Source organism: Boleophthalmus pectinirostris, unplaced genomic scaffold, assembly GCF_026225935.1.
Source record: "Boleophthalmus pectinirostris isolate CB_2022bp ecotype Guang Dong unplaced genomic scaffold, ASM2622593v1 HiC_scaffold_5, whole genome shotgun sequence".
NCBI classification, from domain to species: domain Eukaryota; kingdom Metazoa; phylum Chordata; class Actinopteri; order Gobiiformes; family Gobiidae; genus Boleophthalmus; species Boleophthalmus pectinirostris.
Window position 1 is genome coordinate 41114891 of NW_026571404.1, and position 20245 is coordinate 41135135.

The 20245-nt window shown below is 42.1% G+C and overlaps 1 protein-coding gene across 1 annotated transcript in view; it reads left to right on the forward strand.

Annotated features, from left to right (window-relative positions):
- The window catches only part of LOC110170284 (pro-neuregulin-3, membrane-bound isoform), a 636481-nt gene that overhangs the window by 596322 nt on the left and 19914 nt on the right, over nucleotides 1-20245 (forward strand). Inside the window, exons 6-8 of the mRNA XM_055162470.1 lie at nucleotides 7319-7421; nucleotides 13561-13681; nucleotides 16405-16520. Of these exons, the coding sequence (XP_055018445.1) occupies nucleotides 7319-7421; nucleotides 13561-13681; nucleotides 16405-16520 (340 nt within the window). The remainder of the gene's footprint in view (nucleotides 1-7318; nucleotides 7422-13560; nucleotides 13682-16404; nucleotides 16521-20245) is intronic.

Sequence of the window (20245 nt, forward strand, 5' to 3'; positions counted from 1 at the left end):
CATTACTATATAATGTATATACATAGAGGATAAATTTAATGCTGAAAATCAAGACATGTAAACTTAATTGTTAAAATTACAACTGAGTAAGGCTAGAGCTGAAGGTACAAAAGAGAGAAAAAGGACTTTTAAAAAGCTACTCAAACAGCTTTATCTGCTATGATGTGGCAGGGTTCATGGTGAGGTGGTGGGGGCAGAGGACGTGGAAGAGATCAAACGCTGGTTGTGGTCCACCCAATTCAGGGGCCCTCCCCAAGACCCGCCTCCAGCTGGAAGAGGATGGGCTGAATCTTCTGAACAGAGCCCACCCCAACCACAGCAGGGGACAGCTCCCAGGCCATGGCAAAAACCTGCTGGACATGGAGGCTACTCTGGTGAATGGCAAGCACCACCTCATGGCCAATGCTATCCTGAAGAAGAACACTACTAGGGGTGCCTGAGTAGCCCAGGAGTGGAGAAACAGCAGAATCACTGCTCCCTATGATACTGAATGGACAAAATGTGAGTGCACTGGTGGATACGGGTGCTACTCACTCCTCTCTTAATGTGCTTTTTTCATCCTCTATGCTTCCATCTTGCTGTTAGGCTTCTCAGGGACCCCACAAACACTGCTTTTTACTCAACCCCTGAATACTCATATTGCTGGACAGACACTTTTTCACCAATTTGTGCATTCTCCACAGACTCTGGTGAATTTGTTGGGGAGAGACTTGCTGATTGCAATAAGAGCTACTATTGCATATGGACCTGATGGTATTACGGTGACTTTTCCTGATGGACAGGCTCTCTCCTGTAACCGTTTTCAATCTCCTAAGGGACAATGGCTGATGGCTCCTACAGACCCAACATCATGTGCGGACATCTGAATCCAGAGTCACCTGGACATACAAAGGAGGTGTTTTCCACTTTCCTAGCATGGAAGCTTTGGATATGCTCTCTTACACCATACCACCCTCCTATTGACCCACTACATTGTACTTTATTTTTATGATAGAGACCATGATGATGTTTACAGTGAGGCATTTCATCAAATTGAGAGAGAACATTGGGAATTAACATCTATTGCAATCTATGTGGGGGAGGAGGAAGTAGTGGCTCACTTTGATTTAACACCTGGCCAGTTACTCTGGTATTGCATGGGAGAGGCTGCCCTCCCTCATGTGTCATTAGCCTTAGCTCCAAGCAAGGAATCTTGAGAATTAGGCCCCATGGTCCGTAGGCTTTCCAAACTTGTTGATTGGCAAAATTCTAATTTACCTTCCGTTCAATATTTCTCATCTCAAAAAGTTTGCAGTATTTTGACTTCCATGATTGACTTACTCTTTTGCAACATGAAATACTGACTAGGACTCGTGGTAGAGATTACACTGATCATGAGATTCTATTCAAATGCTGGAGGCCCAACAGATGTGGCATTCTGCTCTGCATGCCCACCCATTAAAATTGAAATGTGGGCTGTGGGATGCAGGGGTTTTGGAAAAATTTGGTTCTGATTGGAACACTCCCATCCTACCTAAACAAAAACATGACATTCAATATTATTGTTTGGCATATGATTTGAAAGCTGTTAATGATGTGACAATAATATTTTGCTAGCCTGTTCCAGATCCTCACAGGATTCTGACGACCCTTGGACCACAATACCAATGGTTCACGGTATTAGATTTAGCTAAAGCTTCTTATGTCTCCCTCTAGCGAAGGAGTGCAGAAACTATTTTGCATTTATGTATAAAGGCTGTAAATTACAGTACACAAGGTTACCTCAAGGTTTTAAGCTAAGCCTAGGATGGTTTAATCAAACTCTGCAAACCCTGTTGCAGGATTTGGCTATTTCTGATGGCGTGGTGCTGATTCATTACATGGATGACATCCTCCTGGTGTCACCCACTCCTTTGGCCTGCCTGGAGGCTACTAAAACTGTATTGACTACGTTAGCCTTTTTAAGCTTCAAGGTGAGCAGGAAGAAGCTGCAGTGTGGCAGACCTGCTGTGACCTTCTTAGGACGAATTATATCTGGAAAAGGTAATGCAATATCTGCAGAGCATCTTTTGTCTATTTTGTCACACCCAAAACCAACTACTGTACATGAAGTGTTGTCCTTTTTAGGACTTTGTAGCTACTGTATGAATTATATCCAGGCATATGTCGAACAAGCATCTCAGCTGTGCGCTTTAGTGAAAGAAAAGGCATGAGAAATTTAAATGCTACATTTGACTGGACTATAGAGACTGAGGACATTATGTAGCTATAAATGATACTACTGCTAATGGAGTGCTTTACCAAAAATATAAGGGTTTAAGGACAGTTTTAATGTACACTAGTGTCACTTTGGATAGTGTTGAGAGCAAACAGCCACCTTGTGTACGTTATGCAGCAGGATTGGCTACGACTATAAAGAAAAGTGTTCATATAGTTATGGGCCACCCATTGAATATTTTGACCAGCCACACAGTAACTGCCTTTGTGGCTTCTTCATCCTTTACTTTCTCCTCACTCATGCAGACTAGACTGCTGGATGTGCTCACTCAACCACATCTGACCCACCTGACTGATGGCACTAATATGGCAGATAATATTAACAGCTCTGGGGAACCTCATATTTGTGAAATGCAGGTTTACAATCTGACCAAAGCCCGCCAGGATCTCTCTTCGGTGCCTCTTGATATGGATGTGTGCTGTTCATGGATTGATGCTGCTGGAGGGACTCTGTTAGCTCTTTGAGAGCAGGACTTGTGGTGGTGGAGTCAGTTTACAAGGTAAGTTTATACCTCTTATTCAAAAATCATTAACTACTTCTCTTTCTGTGCAGGCTGCTGACCTTACTGGTTTTATGACAGTTAGGGGAACTTCTATAGCACACAAATTCATTTTTTGACTGCCTGGATGTGGCCATCCCATCCAATTGCCATCTGAGTTATCTATAGTAAAATGTGTAAGGCACTCACTAGGGCTGGGTATCACCATGAAGTTGCCGATACGATACGTATCTCGATACGCAGGCCACGATACGATACGTATCTCGATACAGTGCACTTTCGATATGATACAATTCGATACGATACATTGCAAATCGATTCGATACGATTCAGAAAAAATAATGGCTTTCAGCCTCTTACTTAATGATCAACACAATTTTTACAAAAAAAATTAAACATTAATGGTGCATTTACCTTCCATTTATTGAAGATTAAAGAACACAATAAAGTGCTTTTTGTTTAATGCATGTTTCAAACTAGAACAATACATACAACTTCAAAAACCTGCAACCTGCATTGGTCATCATCATTCATAGCTTGTATGAGCTTAACAATAACATGAACAAAGGCACATGTGTAGTTTAACTGAGCTAAAGGATCTCACAACACAACTATTAAAACATTGCTCTGTTTTGAAAACCAAATGTTGCATTTATATTCACACACAGAACCTTCACTAAACTTAGAGGAATGCTGATTTGGTCAACTTAATCAGCCCTAAGAACATTACTTTTCAGCAAACAGAACCATAACAAAAATAAAAATCTATTCAAAGCACTTAAAGATTTTTGTTTAGAAACAAAATTTGGTCAACATGTTCTGAGCTGAGTGTACTTCTCTGAGCTGTGACAATGTCTCCTGCTGTTGAGAATACACGCTCAGAGGAGACACTAGTCCCTGGGATGCACAAGTACATTTTTGCAAGCTGTGACATCAGTGATGCTCTTTCCACCAACTAAGTGGACTTCCCTCTGAAAGAGACAAGGCTGGTGCCTCCTTGTACCTTGTCACCTCTTCTTCTGCACGATCCTGTGTGGTTCTGTGTCTCACAGCAGTACCTGCGCTGTAGGTTGGACCAAGTAGATCAGCCAAACTGCACATGTCCTTTGTTCGTTTGGGTGGTGGTGGACCAGCAGCACAGTTGTCCTCCTTAACTTCTTCAGAATCATCCTCCTCCACAGGCATCTCCTCAGTCACGGTCTCAAGTTCAGCCTCTTCCTATATTGTAAAGCAAATTACATGTTTGTGTTAAGTTTGCGTTCATAAACTTTGAAGGCATAAGTAAGATAATACATCTATATGAAAGTTATAATATATACTGGGTTATTATTTTCAAACACATTGTACTTTTAATTTAAAATCAACTATTAATTTAATGTTTACTATTTAATATTTAATTTTGTACCTTTAAATGTTATATATGATATATGATGAACATCGAAATCGTTGGAGAGTGTCGTGCGCACTGTTCCATCTGGTCACAACGTCGACTATCAGTTTGTGCTCTGGTAATCGCAGCAGCTTTTGCTTCTGGCGGAGTCTGAAAAAATTCGAAATGCGTCTCACACGACCCAACAGACGCGCGACTACAGGTAGTTTCAAAGCGCGCTGTGAAGCCAGGTTCAACGTGTGGGCAAAGCACTTGAAATGTAACATCCCCGTGAGCTCCACCGCGACGCTCATATTAGCGGCGTTGTCTGTTACAATAGCCGGGTCTTTGCAAGCGATGTCCCATTCCTCAAGAGCTGCGCTGAGTAGCTCCGCAATGTTGGTCCCGGTGTGACTTTCATGCATGGCTCTAGTTTGTAAAACATGTGAAATTAGCTCCCAGTATTCATTGACAAAATGGCTCGTAACGGTTTCATACGATTCCGTGGCACGGGAGGTCCACCCATCACAGGTAAGGGCCACTCTCAGAGCTGCACTTAGACTGGTTTTAACTGCGTCTTTCACCCTATGGTACATTTGCGGGACCGCCACCTCCGTTAAATGTTTACGTGTGGGAATCACATAACGCTGATCTAATGTGTTTACCATGAGGCGAAAGCCTGGGTTCTCCACAACACTGTATGGGCACAGACCTTCGCAGATATAATGCACGATAGTGTCTGTGATCTTAAGTGCACGCGGAGAGTTGGAGGCTAGTTTACTTATTTGGCTATCCAAAGTGGGTTGTTTTGGGTCCATGCTTTTCTTTGGGGGCGGCAAGGCTAGCTTATCTGGATGGTGGCGCTGCATGTGAACTCGGAGGTTGGTCGTATTACCTGAATATTTGATAGCAGTTTGGCAATGCATACAAATGGCGCTAGTCTTGTCCATCCCCTGCCCCTTTTCTTGGGCTTTAAAACCATAATGCGCCCATACGTCTGCTTTTAAAGTAGAAGGTGGTTGAAAAATCTTTCCTGCCATTTTTCTATTTTTGCTCCTCTTACGCGCTTCTCTTCTCCAGTAAAGACGTGGAGGCGCGGCTATACTGCCCCCTAACGTTCGAGGGGAATATCAATACTAGAAAATGAAGAATCGATACTGTATCAATTCGAAAAATATCGATATGTATCGATGTATCGATATTTTAGCACACTCCTAGCACTCATGGAAGGTTTGTTGCCAGGGGTAACGATGCAGCGGACCGCGCGGCTAAAGCTATCACGCCTAACAATAGACTTCATAAAAGAAGTGGACTAAGCACGTGTGACCCATAGAGTTCAGCACTTCTCAAATGAGGCTCAAGATGTTCACGGTTACAGGAGTGAATTTGGAGCCAGACTCTATATTATGAATAGGATGTTTTTGATGGACAAAATAGCAGGAAAAAAAAAATTCAGGATCATGTAAAGCAAGTTAATATAAACATTTTAAGACCAAAATATCAAGGCTCACTGCAGCAGGTACAGAGAGAGGAGCCACAAGATCCTAATATAAGTCCATTGGAGCCAGAGTCAGAAGGAGCTGGAAGAGCCTCCTGGAGAACTTCCTATTTGGCATTCGGTGGCTACAGCGTTAGATCTGTGCACTCATATACGGTTTATGGTTGTATGAAAGTGATGATGATAATGATGATGTATAGAAAATATCTAATAAAAAAGTTGCGCAATCATATTGTGTCTAAATGTGTTTGTTGACATCCAACATTCAAATTTTATGTTAGATTCATATGTTAGTTACTGCATGTGATGTTTATAGTTTGTTCTATCTGTATTGTTGATGTATTTCTACAGGATAATAATAAAAAAAAAAAAAAAAAAACATATTTTTGGAGGAACATGGAGTATTACATGCGAATATTACAATGAAATTGCAAGAAAACAACCAAACCAGGTCATTTTTGACCCACGTATGCATCTAAGGGTTAATGTGGGTAGGTCTTACAGGTTTGTAACTAGCACCATTTGATTCCCTGACCCTGAAAATGTGGGTTTAGCAGTTAAAATCAACATTTCAACTTATTCAGAGGCTGAAATATTTCTATATATTTTATAAATATTTCTATATATTTTCTATATATAATGTTTTTTTGGCAGCCTTTTTTTTTTTTTTTTTAATTCAATATGGCCGCCATAATGACATCTGGGCAAATGCAAACATTGATTTTCTGACTCCATATACTATAACCTTTCCAAAAATATATAGTTTAGCAAATCCCCCAAAAATTCCCAAAAAAGTATATAAGGAACAGGACTAAATAGCAGAAAGTGCCGCTGTCTGTGGGGTTAACATGTAGTTGCAATGCTAGCTAGAGATGTCAGCGAAACAGTTTATCACCATGTATAAAATAAGTTATGCTAAATTAACATTTGTGAGTGGGGTGACTTGTACAGTATGTGTTAAATGCAGGTGAGTGCATAACTGACGAGAAGAAATGGCTGAAACTTCAGCATCCACTCATACCCAATCAACACAACTAGCCTGAAATCCTGGGGAAATCCTACAAAACTGACATGATACAAAGATAGGACAGCAGCTCTTTCTGCAGGAGACATGAGCAGGGCAAAGTGACGTAGTCTGATAATCCCCCTGTAGGTTTATTCACTAAGTGTCATGCCACAAATTCTTGAAAGATACAATTGCCTCAAGCAAAAACAATATGTAAAATAATAATTCAGTAACAATAATTAAGTCAAAATTTGCTTGTAACCTATAATATAAACAGTTAAGTCAGCAAAGTGACTATTTGAGTTTTGTATGAGAGCAAATGAGGCTATTTCTAGTTGGTCAATTGGGAAACCTAGGTATGGGCTGAGTCCAGGAGAATACACTGATGCTCCACTGCAAAAACAAAACATAAAGGTAAGGACCTCATGACCCTAGGGATTGATCTTAAGTTTACAGTGAACACGAGATTGTGCTTGTTCACACACTATCCTCACTGACCTGCTGTACAGGGTCTGAAACACACACTCCATGAGGTTTTTCCAGAGAGGTAGGCCAGGTCATTTTTGTTAAATAAACAAAAAACAAAAACAAAAAAACATGAGCAAAAATCAAGCCTTTTTTTTTTTTTTTAATGCAAGTTTAATAAACATGGAGTACAGTTTTTATTATAGATTTATTTTTCCTTGCAGAGAGCAAAGAAGTTTACAAGAGACATGTGCTATCCATCACCTCTATCACCATGGCCATCAGCCTCCTTGGCATAATCTGCATGGCCCTGTATTACCGCAACAAGTGAGTATTGCAACACATACACAATCAAACAAAGTCTGTGGAAAAAGCTGTACACCTCAGCAGTGCCGTATGCCCCTTAACATGTACATATGTGGCCCTTATGTCTGCACTGTATCGTCTGCTCCCCGTTTGCATCCCGCCTTGCATAGAAGCGGACCACACCACAAAGCACCCATGCACTTCTGTAAAAAACGCACAGAGTGAAGAACTAACCTGTAAGCCTTCATGCTAAAAGTATAAAAAACTAAAAGTTCAAGCCGATATAGAGTCTGTTTATCAGACATCTATAGTCTATATAGAAAACTTTAAGAAAGGAAGCGCGCACCCTGACTCTGCCAATTGGTTTTCCACTGCATCAATGGGACACACGGACTATACTCATTCACTTTCAGGTGCATACACACACCAGATAAACTGCACTAATTTCATGTGTGTACTAAATATATAATAATAACCAGGGTCTGTGTTGTGTCTTTCGAGCTGAAAAAATGCGTTCTTTGAGGCATCAAATAAACTGAATGGCTGAGTTGCAAAAAAAACACACAAAAAAAAAAAAAACATGGCTTTGTAAAAGATGTGTTTGAGAGTGGCACCTCACATCGTTGTCCTCTCTGTTTTCTTCTGCACATTTTCCTTCCTCAAGCTTTGCCCAAATGGCTCAGAGGATAAAATGTTGTTTGGCTGCTCGATGCACCAGATATGCACAGCTGTATGTGTCATACAGGACATGTATATCAATCAATCAAACTTTATTTGTATAGCACTTTTCATACATTTGAAATGTAGCACAAAGTGCTTCACATGCAACAGAAAAAATGACAATAATTAAAAACAACAGTAACCCCACCCCCACACCCCACAGATTCATCCATATATGCAACAATTTAAACAGAAACATAAAACATAAACATAAAGCTCCTTAAGTAAAAATAAAAAATGGAGACCTAAAATCAGATGGAGACTAAGTAAAATAGTAATGATAATTTCATGTAAAATAAATTATCCATCCATCCATTTTCGTCCGCTTATCCGGGGCAGCAGCCTAAGCAGGGACTCCCAGACTTCCTTCACCCCAGACACGTCCTCCAGCTCCTCCGGGGGGACCCCGAGGCGTTCCCAGGCCAGCCGAGAGACATAGTCCCTCCAGCGTGTCCTGGGTCTTCCCCGGGGCCTCCTCCCGGTGGGACATGCCCAGAACACCTCCCGAGGGAGGTGCCCAGGAGGCATCCGGAACAGATGCCCGAGCCACCTCAACTGGCTCCTCTCGACGTGGAGGAGCAGCGGCTCTACTCCGAGCTCCTCCCGTGTGACTGAGCTCCTCACCCTATCTATAAGGGAACGCCCAGCCACCCTGCGGAGGAAACCCATTTCAAGCGCTTGTATCCGCGATCTCGTCCTTTCGGTCACTACCCAGAGCTCATGACCACAGGTGAGAGTAGGAACGAAGACTGACCGGTAAATCGAGAGCTTCGCCTTTCGACTCAGCTCCCTCTTCACCACAACGGTCCGATACAGCGACCGCATCACTGCCGAAGCTGCACCGATCCGCCTGTCAATCTCACATTCCGTCCTTCCCTCACTCGTGAACAAGACCCCGAGATACTTGAACTCCTCCACTTGAGGCAAAGACTCCCCACCCACCCGGAGAGGGCAAGCCACCTTTTTCCGGTCGAGAACCATGGCCTCGGACTTGGAAGAGCTGATCCTCATCCCAGCCGCTTCACTCTCGGCTGCAAACCACCCCAGTGCACACTGCAGGTCCTGGCTCGATGAAGCCAACAGAACAACATCGTCCGCAAACAGCAGAGATGAAATCCTGTGGTCCCCAAACCAGACCCCCTCCGGCCCCTGACTGCGCCTAGAAATTCTGTCCATAAATACAATGAACAGAACCGGTGACAAAGGGCAGCACTGGCAGAGTCCAACATGCACCGGGAACAGGTCTGACTTACTGCCAGCAATGCGAACACAGCTCCTGCTCCGGTCATACAGGGACCGGACAGCCCTTAGCAAAGGGCCCCGGACCCCATACTCCCAGAGCACCCCCCACAGGACACCACGAGGGACACGGTCGAATGCCTTCTCCAGATCCACAAAACACATGTGGACTGGTTGGGCAAACTCCCATGAACCCTCGAGCACCCTATGGAGAGTGTAGAGCTGGTCCAGTGTTCCACGGCCAGGACGAAAACCACATTGCTCCTCCTGAATCCGAGGTTCGACTATCGGCCGGATTCTCCTCTCCAGTACCCTGGCATAGACCTTACCGGGAAGGCTGAGAAGTGTGATCCCCCTATAGTTGGAACACACCCTCCGGTCCCCCTTCTTATACAGAGGGACCACCACCCCGGTTTGCCAATCCAGAGGTACTGTCCCCGACCGCCACGCGATGTTGAAGAGGCGTGTCAGCCAAGACAGCCCCACAACATCCATAGACTTCAGGTACTCAGGTCGGATCTCATCCAACCCCGGAGCCTTGCCACCAAGGAGCTTTCCAACCACCTCAGTGACTTCAGCCTGGGTGATGGATGAGTCCGCCTCCAAGTCCCCAGCCTCGGCCTCCTCCTCGGAGGACGTGACGGTGGGATTGAGGAGATCCTCAAAGTATTCCTTCCACCGCCGGACAACGTCCCCAGTCGAGGTCAACAGCTCTCCCCCCGCACTGTAAACAGTGTTGGTGAACTGCTTTCCCCTCCTGAGGCGCCGGACGGTTTGCCAGAATCTCTTTGAGGCCGTCCGATAGTCCTTCTCCATGGCCTCCTCGAACTCTTCCCAGCTCCGAGTTTTTGGCTCCGCGACCACAGGGGCTGCAGCACGCTTGGCCCGCCGGTACCTGTCAGCTGCCTCAGCAGTCCCCCGAGCCAGCAAGGCCCGATAGGACTCCTTCTTCAGACAATAGAGGCCGAGAATGAAGCCCACTCGGACTCCATATCTCCAGCCTCCCCCGGAATCTGGGAGAAGTCCTCCCGGAGGTGCGAGTTGAAGGTCCCTCTGACAGAGGGCTCTGCCAGACGTTCCCAACAGACCCTCACTACACGCTTGGGCCTGCCAGGTCTTTCCGGCTTCCTCCTCCGCCAGCGAACCCAACTCACAACCAGGTGGTGATCAGTTGACAGCTCAGCCCCTCTCTTCACCCGAGTGTCCAAGACACGTGGTCGGAGATCAGATGACACGACGACAAAGTCGATCATCGACCTCCGGCCTAGGGTGTCCTGGTGCCACGTGCACTTATGGACACCCTTGTGCTCGAACATGGTGTTCGTTATGGACAAACTGTGACTAGCACAGAAGTCCAATAACAGAACACCACTCGGGTTCAGATCAGGGAGGCCGTTCCTCCCAATCACCCCTCTCCAAGTGTCACTGTCGTTGCCCACGTGGGCGTTGAAGTCCCCCAGGAGAACAACGGAGTCCCCGGTCGGTGCACTGTCTAGTACCCCTCCCAAGGACTCCAAGAAGGCCGGGTACTCTACACTGCTGTTCACCGGGGGGAACTCCAACACACAGCGGCTGAGCTGTGGGGCAATGAGCAGGCCCACACCAGCCCGCCGCCGCTCCCCGCGGCCAACGCCAGAGAAATGGAGAGTCCAGCCCCTCTCAAGGAGTTCGGTTCCAGAGCCCAAACTGTGCGTGGAGGTGAGGCCGACTATATCTAGTTGGTAATGCTCAACCTCCCGCACAAGCTCAGGCTCCTTCCCCCCCAGCGAGGTGACATTCCATGTCCCCAGAGCTAGTCTCCATGTCCGGAGATCTGGTCGCCGAGGCCCCCGCCGTCGACTGCCGCCCAGATCTCTCTGCACCGGCCCCATATGGATCCTCCCGCGGGTGGTGGGCCCACGTGAGGACGGCCCCACGTCGCTCCTTCGGGCTGAGCCCGGCCGAGCCCCGTGGGAGGAGGCTTGGCCACCAGGCGCTCGCTGGCGAGCACCCACCCCAGGCCTGGCTCCAGGGTGAGGCCCCGGTGACGCCAATCCGGGCGACGTAACTGGCCTTGCTGGTACACTCATCATAGGGGCTTCTGAACTGTTCTTCGTCTGACCCGTCCCCCCGGACCTGTTTGCCTTGGGTGACCCTACCAGGGGCATGAAGCCCCCGACAACATAGCTCCCGGGATCATTCGGGCACTCAAACACCTCCACCACGATAAGGTGACGGTTCAAGGAGGGAGACGGTTCAAGTCCAAGTTCAAGTTATTAATAATAATAATAATATTAACAAATAAAAGTTTCAATTAAAAGCTAAATTTAAAAGATATGTTTTGATCCTTGGGTAGATTGTTCCACAAACTTCTCAAACTTCGTTCCAGCCACTGAAGGACCTGCAGGTGTTTTTTTAGTTCAGTGCTGCAGGGGGAGTCATTGATTTACCAGATACCACTGGAAGAAAAAATGTGATTGGTCCATTTGGATTCCATTATATTAACTCTTTGTTTCCCAAGAAATATTTTTCCAAGTTTCATTTGTGCATTACTCATTGAATAAAAAAATATTGAAAAAAATATATATATAGTAGTACAAAAATTCATTCAATATTTTTTCTTGAGCCTTCAATGAACACCTTGAAGGTTCTGAGGGTTCCCCTCTGAGAGAAATGCTGTTTGCACAACAAATACATGGCTCTTTCATTTACATTTCCAATAAAAGTGCGCTATGCACTATTTTTTAATTTGGTAATTAGTTTTGTGTATAACATGTGATTAATCGCGATTAATCGCACTCGAACTGATGCGATTAATGCAATTAATATTTTTTATTTTTGCTCAGCCCTAAATAAAACCTTACAGTATTTTTCCCATATTTTTTTACTTAACAATAAATTTAATAATATTTAAAACCATATGTGTGCCTATCCTACTGTACCTAACTGCAGCCTTGCCTTGATTAACTGATCTGACAAATCCCTGCACACCAAAGTAGGACATGACCAAGGAGCAATGCTATATCATATATCAGTAATATACTTTTACTTCAAAAGTCCCTTGTTCTCATTAAGCATTATAAATTACGGAAGTGAAAAAAATACTACTGTATGACAGTATACTGTGGTATACCGTCATACCGTAGTATTTTTTGTCATGGTTATCATACCATGTAAATTTCATACTATCCCATCGCTAGTTGTACCATTGTTTCCAATTAAAGTGTACCTGAAAACTTAAGTTCAAATTTTATATTTGTACTTACTTATGAACATGAGTTCAAAATAGTTCAGTATCAAAAAATATGGTTTTATATTTTAATGTCATAAATAATAAACATAAACCAGACTGTAGATTTCAATGTCATTTGTCCACATTTAGGTTGCAATAGACAATTTTCTGTAAAAAATGAAAAAAATAAATAAAATAATGTTGTTTAAAGCCTGACTGAGGTGACAAAATGTGTGAACATTGCTGAAAACTAACCAAACATGTTTTAATATGTTCTAAAAACATGTTTTAACTATAGGTATGAAAAATCCATGTCCCTCCTCTCTCCATTCTCTGTCTCTGAGTCAGTATCCATCCTTTGTCCTCCTCTACTTCTCCAGTGTTCCTCCAGTGTTTCTCTCCCCTTCTTCTTTCTCTTGTCTGCTCCTCCATGAATTTTTATTCTGATATTGGTGATTTTACGTTTGAGTAGCACTGACATGATCAAAATAAGTAACAACTGATAATACTTGTTTGTATCCTGCTTTGTTGGTATTAAATATCAATATCAGTATCAATATCAATATATATAAAAAAAAAAAGTAAAGTTTAAAAGAGGTAGCGCTCCGTTCAGGTGAGGCAACAAATCGGACCCTCAGAGATATTGAAATTTAAATATTATTACTGATTCAATTATGTTTTTGAAACATTTTGTCTGACAGAATTTTATTATAGATATTTTTATAACTTTATCTTAGGCTTTTTTTTTTTTTTTTTTTTTTAAGCCTTAATTAAAGCCTTTGAAAATAATTTAATGCAATTTAGTTCAAACAAATTAATTTTTAAAATGTTTTAAACAGGTGAACTTTCTCAACCTCAGCAGTGGACATACAAAATACATTGACATAATCCCATTTACGTCAAAATAGTTCAAAGAAATCTAAAATATGGTTTTTCAACTCTCAAGAATCACTGATATACTGTATGTAACTATATAATGGGTTTGTGCAGGCGACACAGGGAGAAATTCCAGGCACATCTCAAGGAAAACCAGACTCTGAAGAACTACAACTCCAATAATGCTCCAGGGGAGGAAAAACTAATTTCCAACAGTAATGTGCAGACACATGAGGTAAGAATTTCTTTACTACTCACTAAACTGTAAAGTGAGTTATCAAGGTCTCAGAATCAAAAGTTTGGGGATAAATTGAGCTATGAAAATAATATAGAAATACATCAATAAATAACCATTCCCAATTTAAATCACTGCTTTCAAAGGTAGTGGGCATTATTACATTTGTGTAAAAGTTGTTTTGTTAGAAATTGCTATTCTGTGTTAAAGCAGTACTAGTAAAAAAGGGTAATAAAATAAAGCAGGTTTGGGGTATTCCTGTTTGGGGTATTCCTGTGAAAGATTGTATCGTTAAAGGGATAGTTCGGATTTTTTGACATAAATCTGTATGGCATCCCCGTCATCAGTGTTGTGCATCCACACCTACTTACCCCCCAAAAGCGTCCGGTGAGCCGAGATACTGGCCGGTTTTGGTGCTGAGGAAAGTAGTTCGGCAAGTTGTGTGGGGACTGTATACTAAAGTGTTTTTCTTATCAAAGCAATATGTGTTCAAAAGAGTGATACATTTGCATCACAAAACCATTGTCCTCTAAAAAGTCAACCCTCATAATCGCTTGGCGCTATTTTCTTTCCGTATGTACCACTGCGTGCAGCCGCCAGGTGACAGCCGCGCACGGATCCATCTGTTTCTTCAGTTGTTTGGCAGTGTTTACATGCGCAGACTGCCTCCACGCGAGAGAGCTAACGAGAGAGAGAGCCATAAGTATATAAGCTTGTATAAGATACATATGAATATATCTAAAAAATGGTGCGAACTCTTGATTATCCAGGCTGTAACAACAAAAATCTGGCTGAATCTCCACGCACATTTCACTGTTTTCCTGTCATGGACTTTGCGCTGAGGAAACTTTGGCTTCTTGTCTTTGGCTTCAATGTGGAAACCAAACCAGGTAAGAACGAAGAAGTGCCGCTATGTTTACAAGCAGACAGACTCAAGAATCAGCTACTAACGCTGTGTGCATTAAATCACTCAGTGTCATATCACCAGTGAAGCTTCTACAAAATGTAACTTTATAAGTCGACTGTTATTACTATTGTAAATGTCGTGTACACTATTGGCAGCAGCTATGTGGACGTGTGGATGATTCCATGTTTCTATTAGTAGTCCATGCTTCAGCCACAGTCTAGGCTCTATGTTCGCTGTATACGAGTTTATAAATGACGTGATGGTGATTGTGGCTCACTCAGTCTCTCACGGCTCCAGCTTCAACTTGTACCACTTCTCTGTCTTTCCCTCTCTCTCTCTGCCCGTTCTAACTCCATCTGGCGAAATTCGGCATCAGTATATTCGGGTTCACAAAGATCTCCCCTTGGCTTTGTGGTAAAGGCAAAGTCTTTATTGTCGGTGTCATAATCACACATGTTGTCGCTAACATTCCGAGCAGTAAACAAAGTGAACCAGGCTTATATACTTATGGCTCTATCTCTCTCGTTAGCTCTCTTGCGTGGCGGCGGTCTGCGCATGTAAACACTGCCAAACAACTGAAGAAACAGATGGATCCGTGCACGGCTGTCACCTGGCGGCTGCACGCAGTACAGAGAGAAAATAGTGCCAAGCGATTATGAGGGCTGACTTTTTAGAGGACGATGGTTTTGTGATGCAAATGTATCACTCTTTTGAACACATATTGCTTTGAGAAGAAAAACGCTTTAGTATACAGTCCCCACACAACTTGCCAAACTACTTTCCTCAGCTCCAAAACCGGCCAGTATCTCGGCTCACCGGACGCTTTCGGGGGGTAAGTTGGTGTGGATGCACAACACTGATGATGGGGATGCCATACAGATTTATGTCAAAAAATCCAAACTATCCGTTTAAAGCATCACTTTGCCTGCATCTAATTTTAAAATATTTTATTTATTGCTAATATACATAATATCGAGCCTGATTCTCTCTTAATGGTATTTTTACACAGTTACTGTGCTCTGTGGAGCAGCTAGCAGCTAATAGATTTAGCCATATTTACTGCAGTACTGAGTTGTTTGTTTCTACTCATTTACAGATGATCTATTTCCAATTTAAGAAATATATATATATATATATATATATATATATATATATATATATATATATATGATACTTATATATATAAGTATCTAATATTAAATTCACAATTTTAGACATTGCAATGACAATGCAACATTTCATTGGCATAACTACTTGGCATTTAAAAGATCTTTTTTTGAAAGTAAATCCATAACCCCCACCCTCAACCAATCCTTAACTTTTATCCCACAACCCAACAAATGTGAGAACAAAGACCCATGGGGACACAGAACTGACACTGTCTTTTCTTTCACCTGTGGCTAAATGTACCATGACTTTGCACGATGCTGGTGGCAGCAGCGACAAAGCTTTCAGATTGGCACATAGACACACAAATGCTTACCTGTTCAAACTGAGACAGTTTTGCTGATATAAAGTGGATTCACATTCTTTTGTTAAGTAAACATTTCAAAAGTATGTCAATATAACTAGTGGAAGTGTGAAAACATCTTTAAATACTCATTGGAGTAGGAACATGTTGGCTGTGCAATGGCTGTCAAACCCCTGCTTTACTTTGGGAAAAAAGCTGCTCTACAGCTCAAAAAGGCATGCATGTGAGTTATAGTTGTTCCAAATAGTTTGTGAGACTGAGGAACTAGTTAGAAAATACCTACTTTGTGAGCAAAAGGTATTTACATTTGTTTTGTTTGTTTTTTTGTGTGTATGTTTTTGACAGTATTGCAAGAGGCTCTTCCAATGTCCTGTCACTGAGTCCAGTTTCAATCACTGCAACATCAGCAAAGCTTCCTGCAACACATTCTTCAGAAGCAGTGGGAATACCAAGCAACCTAAGTGAGATTGTTTAACAAAATCTGTAGTTTATGATGTCTTTATTTATTTGCATGTCTGGGTACATTGTTGTCTACCTGCCAGATGGCAATAGTAAGCACAGAACATTAGATTACTTATAATCAGCGCATTCTATTGCATTCATCAGTTCATATGCACAGAACAGGCATAAAGCCTGTGGTACATATTACTTCCTGACCTGGTCAGCGGGGCAGAAAAATAAAAACAATTTTGAATCTGCCCTGTTGTCATTCTTAACTTAACTAAAACTTATTCAAGTGAATATAATATGCATCTATACAATTCAACATTGTAAATAATAGAAAGCTTAAAATGCATTCCCAGAGACAATTCATACAAACTTGAAACCTATATATCTATTCCAAAATAAACAAATGAAAACTTCGCACATCAGTTTCTTTAAACAGGTGCACTGGAGGAGGGAGAGCAGCCCAAAAATATGAACAGAGAAGAATCCCGCACACTATCTTACTTGCAAATTCTAAATTTTATTACGACATCAACACGCTTTCAGCACTAGGACTTCATCTGACAAATAAATAAATAAATACATAAAAACACACAATTTGCAAGTAAGATGGTATTCATCTACTGCAAAATCAAATAACATGCTCAAAATGAAGTACACAAGAATACAAAATAGTGAACACGTGTGCATCAAAATGTGTCACTGTGTCAGATCGTGCACAGAACAAATATATCAATGATGAAATTGGGTTTGTACTTGATTACAGTATAATTTACTGACACCATTTAACTCTTTCAAGGATCTTTCAAGTCAAGAACAGTGCAGCGCCCTGGACTACTTCTCCAGACAGTGGTCAGGAGCACCTCTCTGTAGGACTAGCCCACTGCACATATTTATCTGCATAAATTGAAATATTTGTTTTATGCACTATGTACATTTTTGCTAATGTATATCTCATCTTCATAAATCTGGTCAGTCTTCAGAAAACTTTGCAAGACCTTTCATACAAGACACAAAAGAATTTGAATTTATTTGTTTGGAGTATAAGCCCTTTGAAATGTCTCACCATCTCATTTTCAAGGGGGTCCTCATAGTCACAACAACAGAAGACATATAGCAGGGCAGTAGACCATATAAATAAATTTAAAAAATCAACACAACCATACACACACACACTCACTAACACATGACTGTTAGACACTGAATAAGTCAAATTTGAAGAAAAACTAAGACAGAGTACAAATATAGTCACAAAATACAACAAGATGAACAATGAAGTTCAACAAGATGATTAATAGACTGAGAATAGTTCTAAGAAATATGTTCAGAAAAAGTTCTAGCGGCAAATTTGAGGAAAAGTCTGTAAACATGCTATTTCCCATAATCTGAGGGTGCTGATTCCAAATATTTTGTTTACCAAGCTGAATTTTGAGTTTTAAGAATGCTAACTAGCATAATAGCATAGACACCAGGCTAATCAAATTGAAGTTCCCTTTAACTGAATGTATTTCATAAAAAGTCCAGACACACTGTATATATATATAAATATATCAGATAAATATTACAAATAAGCGAGAACTCATCACATGACCCCTAATTAGCATACTGAAATAAAAACAATGCTATAATGCAGCTTGCTGCATCCTAGCTAGCGTCCTAGCAAGCAGAAGCCAGTGTCCTAGCTAGCAGAAAATATACAAATTCCTGATTCATATTTTTACTAGATCCTAGGTAATTGCTAATTTTTATCCCTGGAAGTCATTTATCACCGTTTCCCTTCGACAATTTTTTTTTTTTTTTTGAGAACATAGCCTACTGCTATTTAATTAAATTTTGTGGTGGAGAAAAATGGAAGAGCGTGCTGGTTTGGGATGTTCCATGCCCGGTCTTTCCTATGGAGATTGTATCATTTGCCAGAAATCTAAAGAAGATACCATTTATAGAGGAACAACATAAGGAGTGCAGTCACTTAAGGTGTCTACAGAAGAAAGACAGACATTTCAGGATGCTGCCAATATTGAAAAGATCCACAGGATTTTGACAATAGGGACTGGGAACATCCAAGGTGAAATATACTGGCATAAGAGCTGTTTTGCTACTTTTACAGATAAGGGTAAAATAAAACGATTAAATAAACCACCACATTCATCCATAACCATACCTCAGACTACTTCACAGCTACGTAGTAGGACATCATCAACTGACTGGAAGCTCTGCTTATTTTGCCAACAAAGTAAACAATCCAACAAAGAAACACTGTGCTCTGTTATGACCTTTAAAGTCAGTCAACAAATAATTGAGGGTGCAAAGTGTGATCATAGTCTTTCTTGTACGTGTGGCAGGGGTAAGTGATTTGAGAGCTGCTGAGGGCAAGTACCATACCAACTGTTACAAGAAATTCCTAAGAAGAGTAGCACAGTCAAGAGGAAAAGCAAATGATAAGACGGGGAGAATACTGATGTGGTTGATTAATGACTTATAGGTTGTATAGAGGATTTTCCAAGGAACGAGAAATCCAGCGACTGTTTGTCCTTTTTCAAATGTTGCGCATGCGTGAAACCACCCCCTCTCCCCCACAGCTCCCTATGTAGAAACACCTCCTCCCGCCTCCTCCTTACGCCAGAAAGTACTCATCGCTGCACATGACTTGTAAACAACCAACTACAGTGTTGGTTAGGCAAGGCGGAGAAATGAGGAGCAGGGGGAGGGGGTGCGCGGAGATTCCGTGCACAAAGAAAAAGTGATGAGCAGGGAGAAGAACGGAACGGGGAAAGGAGAGAGGAGAGGGGAGCAGTGCGCGGAGATTCCGTGCACAGAAAAGAAGTGAGGAGCAGGGAGAAGAGCAAAATGGGGAGCGGGGAGAGGAGCAGTAAGGGGTGCAGAGAGGGGTGCGTGGAGATTCCGTGCGAATGAAGCTACTACTACAACACGCAGCAGCAAGTGGACTCTTTCTTTGCATTGAAAATTACGTTTTCAGACATAGGATATCGCATTCGTGTCCTGAAAAACGTTTGTCTAGCTCTTGGAAATAAAAAAAAGTAAGTTTTCATAATAAGCAGAAGTTACCTGTCCAGAAGTAATTTGGCGACCAATGCGTCAGTCTTTAGACCCTTCGTCTGCTTCAGTCGCGCCATCGCTGGAATGAATCTCCAAGAATCACCTTAGTTTGACTTCGCTGCTTTTCCCCTTGTCTTCTTCTTTCAGCGACCTCAAAAACAGACTTTCTTTTGCGGCTAACTGTTCCTGGATTCTTCTCTGCCATTACAACAAACGAGGAAGATATAGGTCAAAAAAGCCGCTAAGAACTGTTGCGTTGGTGGAGTAAACAGCGTCTGTGCGTCTGTGGACAGCGTGACAGGCGTACGTAAACCACGTAATGGCAGCGCGCAGGCAAGTCAGTTACGCTAGAAACGTAAGGAGTTTGATTCACAGCCTATCAGCTAACAGATAACGAGGCAGTGTCGTTATCTATTGGCAAATGTTTAGCTAGCCCCACCAAGTCCAGAGTTAATGAATTTTTATTGTCTTTTTTTTTGGTCATCATAATTACAAGGCTACTGCATCTCTATAATGCTATCATTGACAATTTGAAACAAAAAAAAATCCTCCATACAACCTTTAAGGAACATTTTAAAACTGAAAGGGGTATTTACTCACTACTGCTCACTTGCTGCTGAAGAAGGTGTTGAAATCCCACACTCATTTCTCAGTCATTCATTTATGAATTTGTAAAACTACG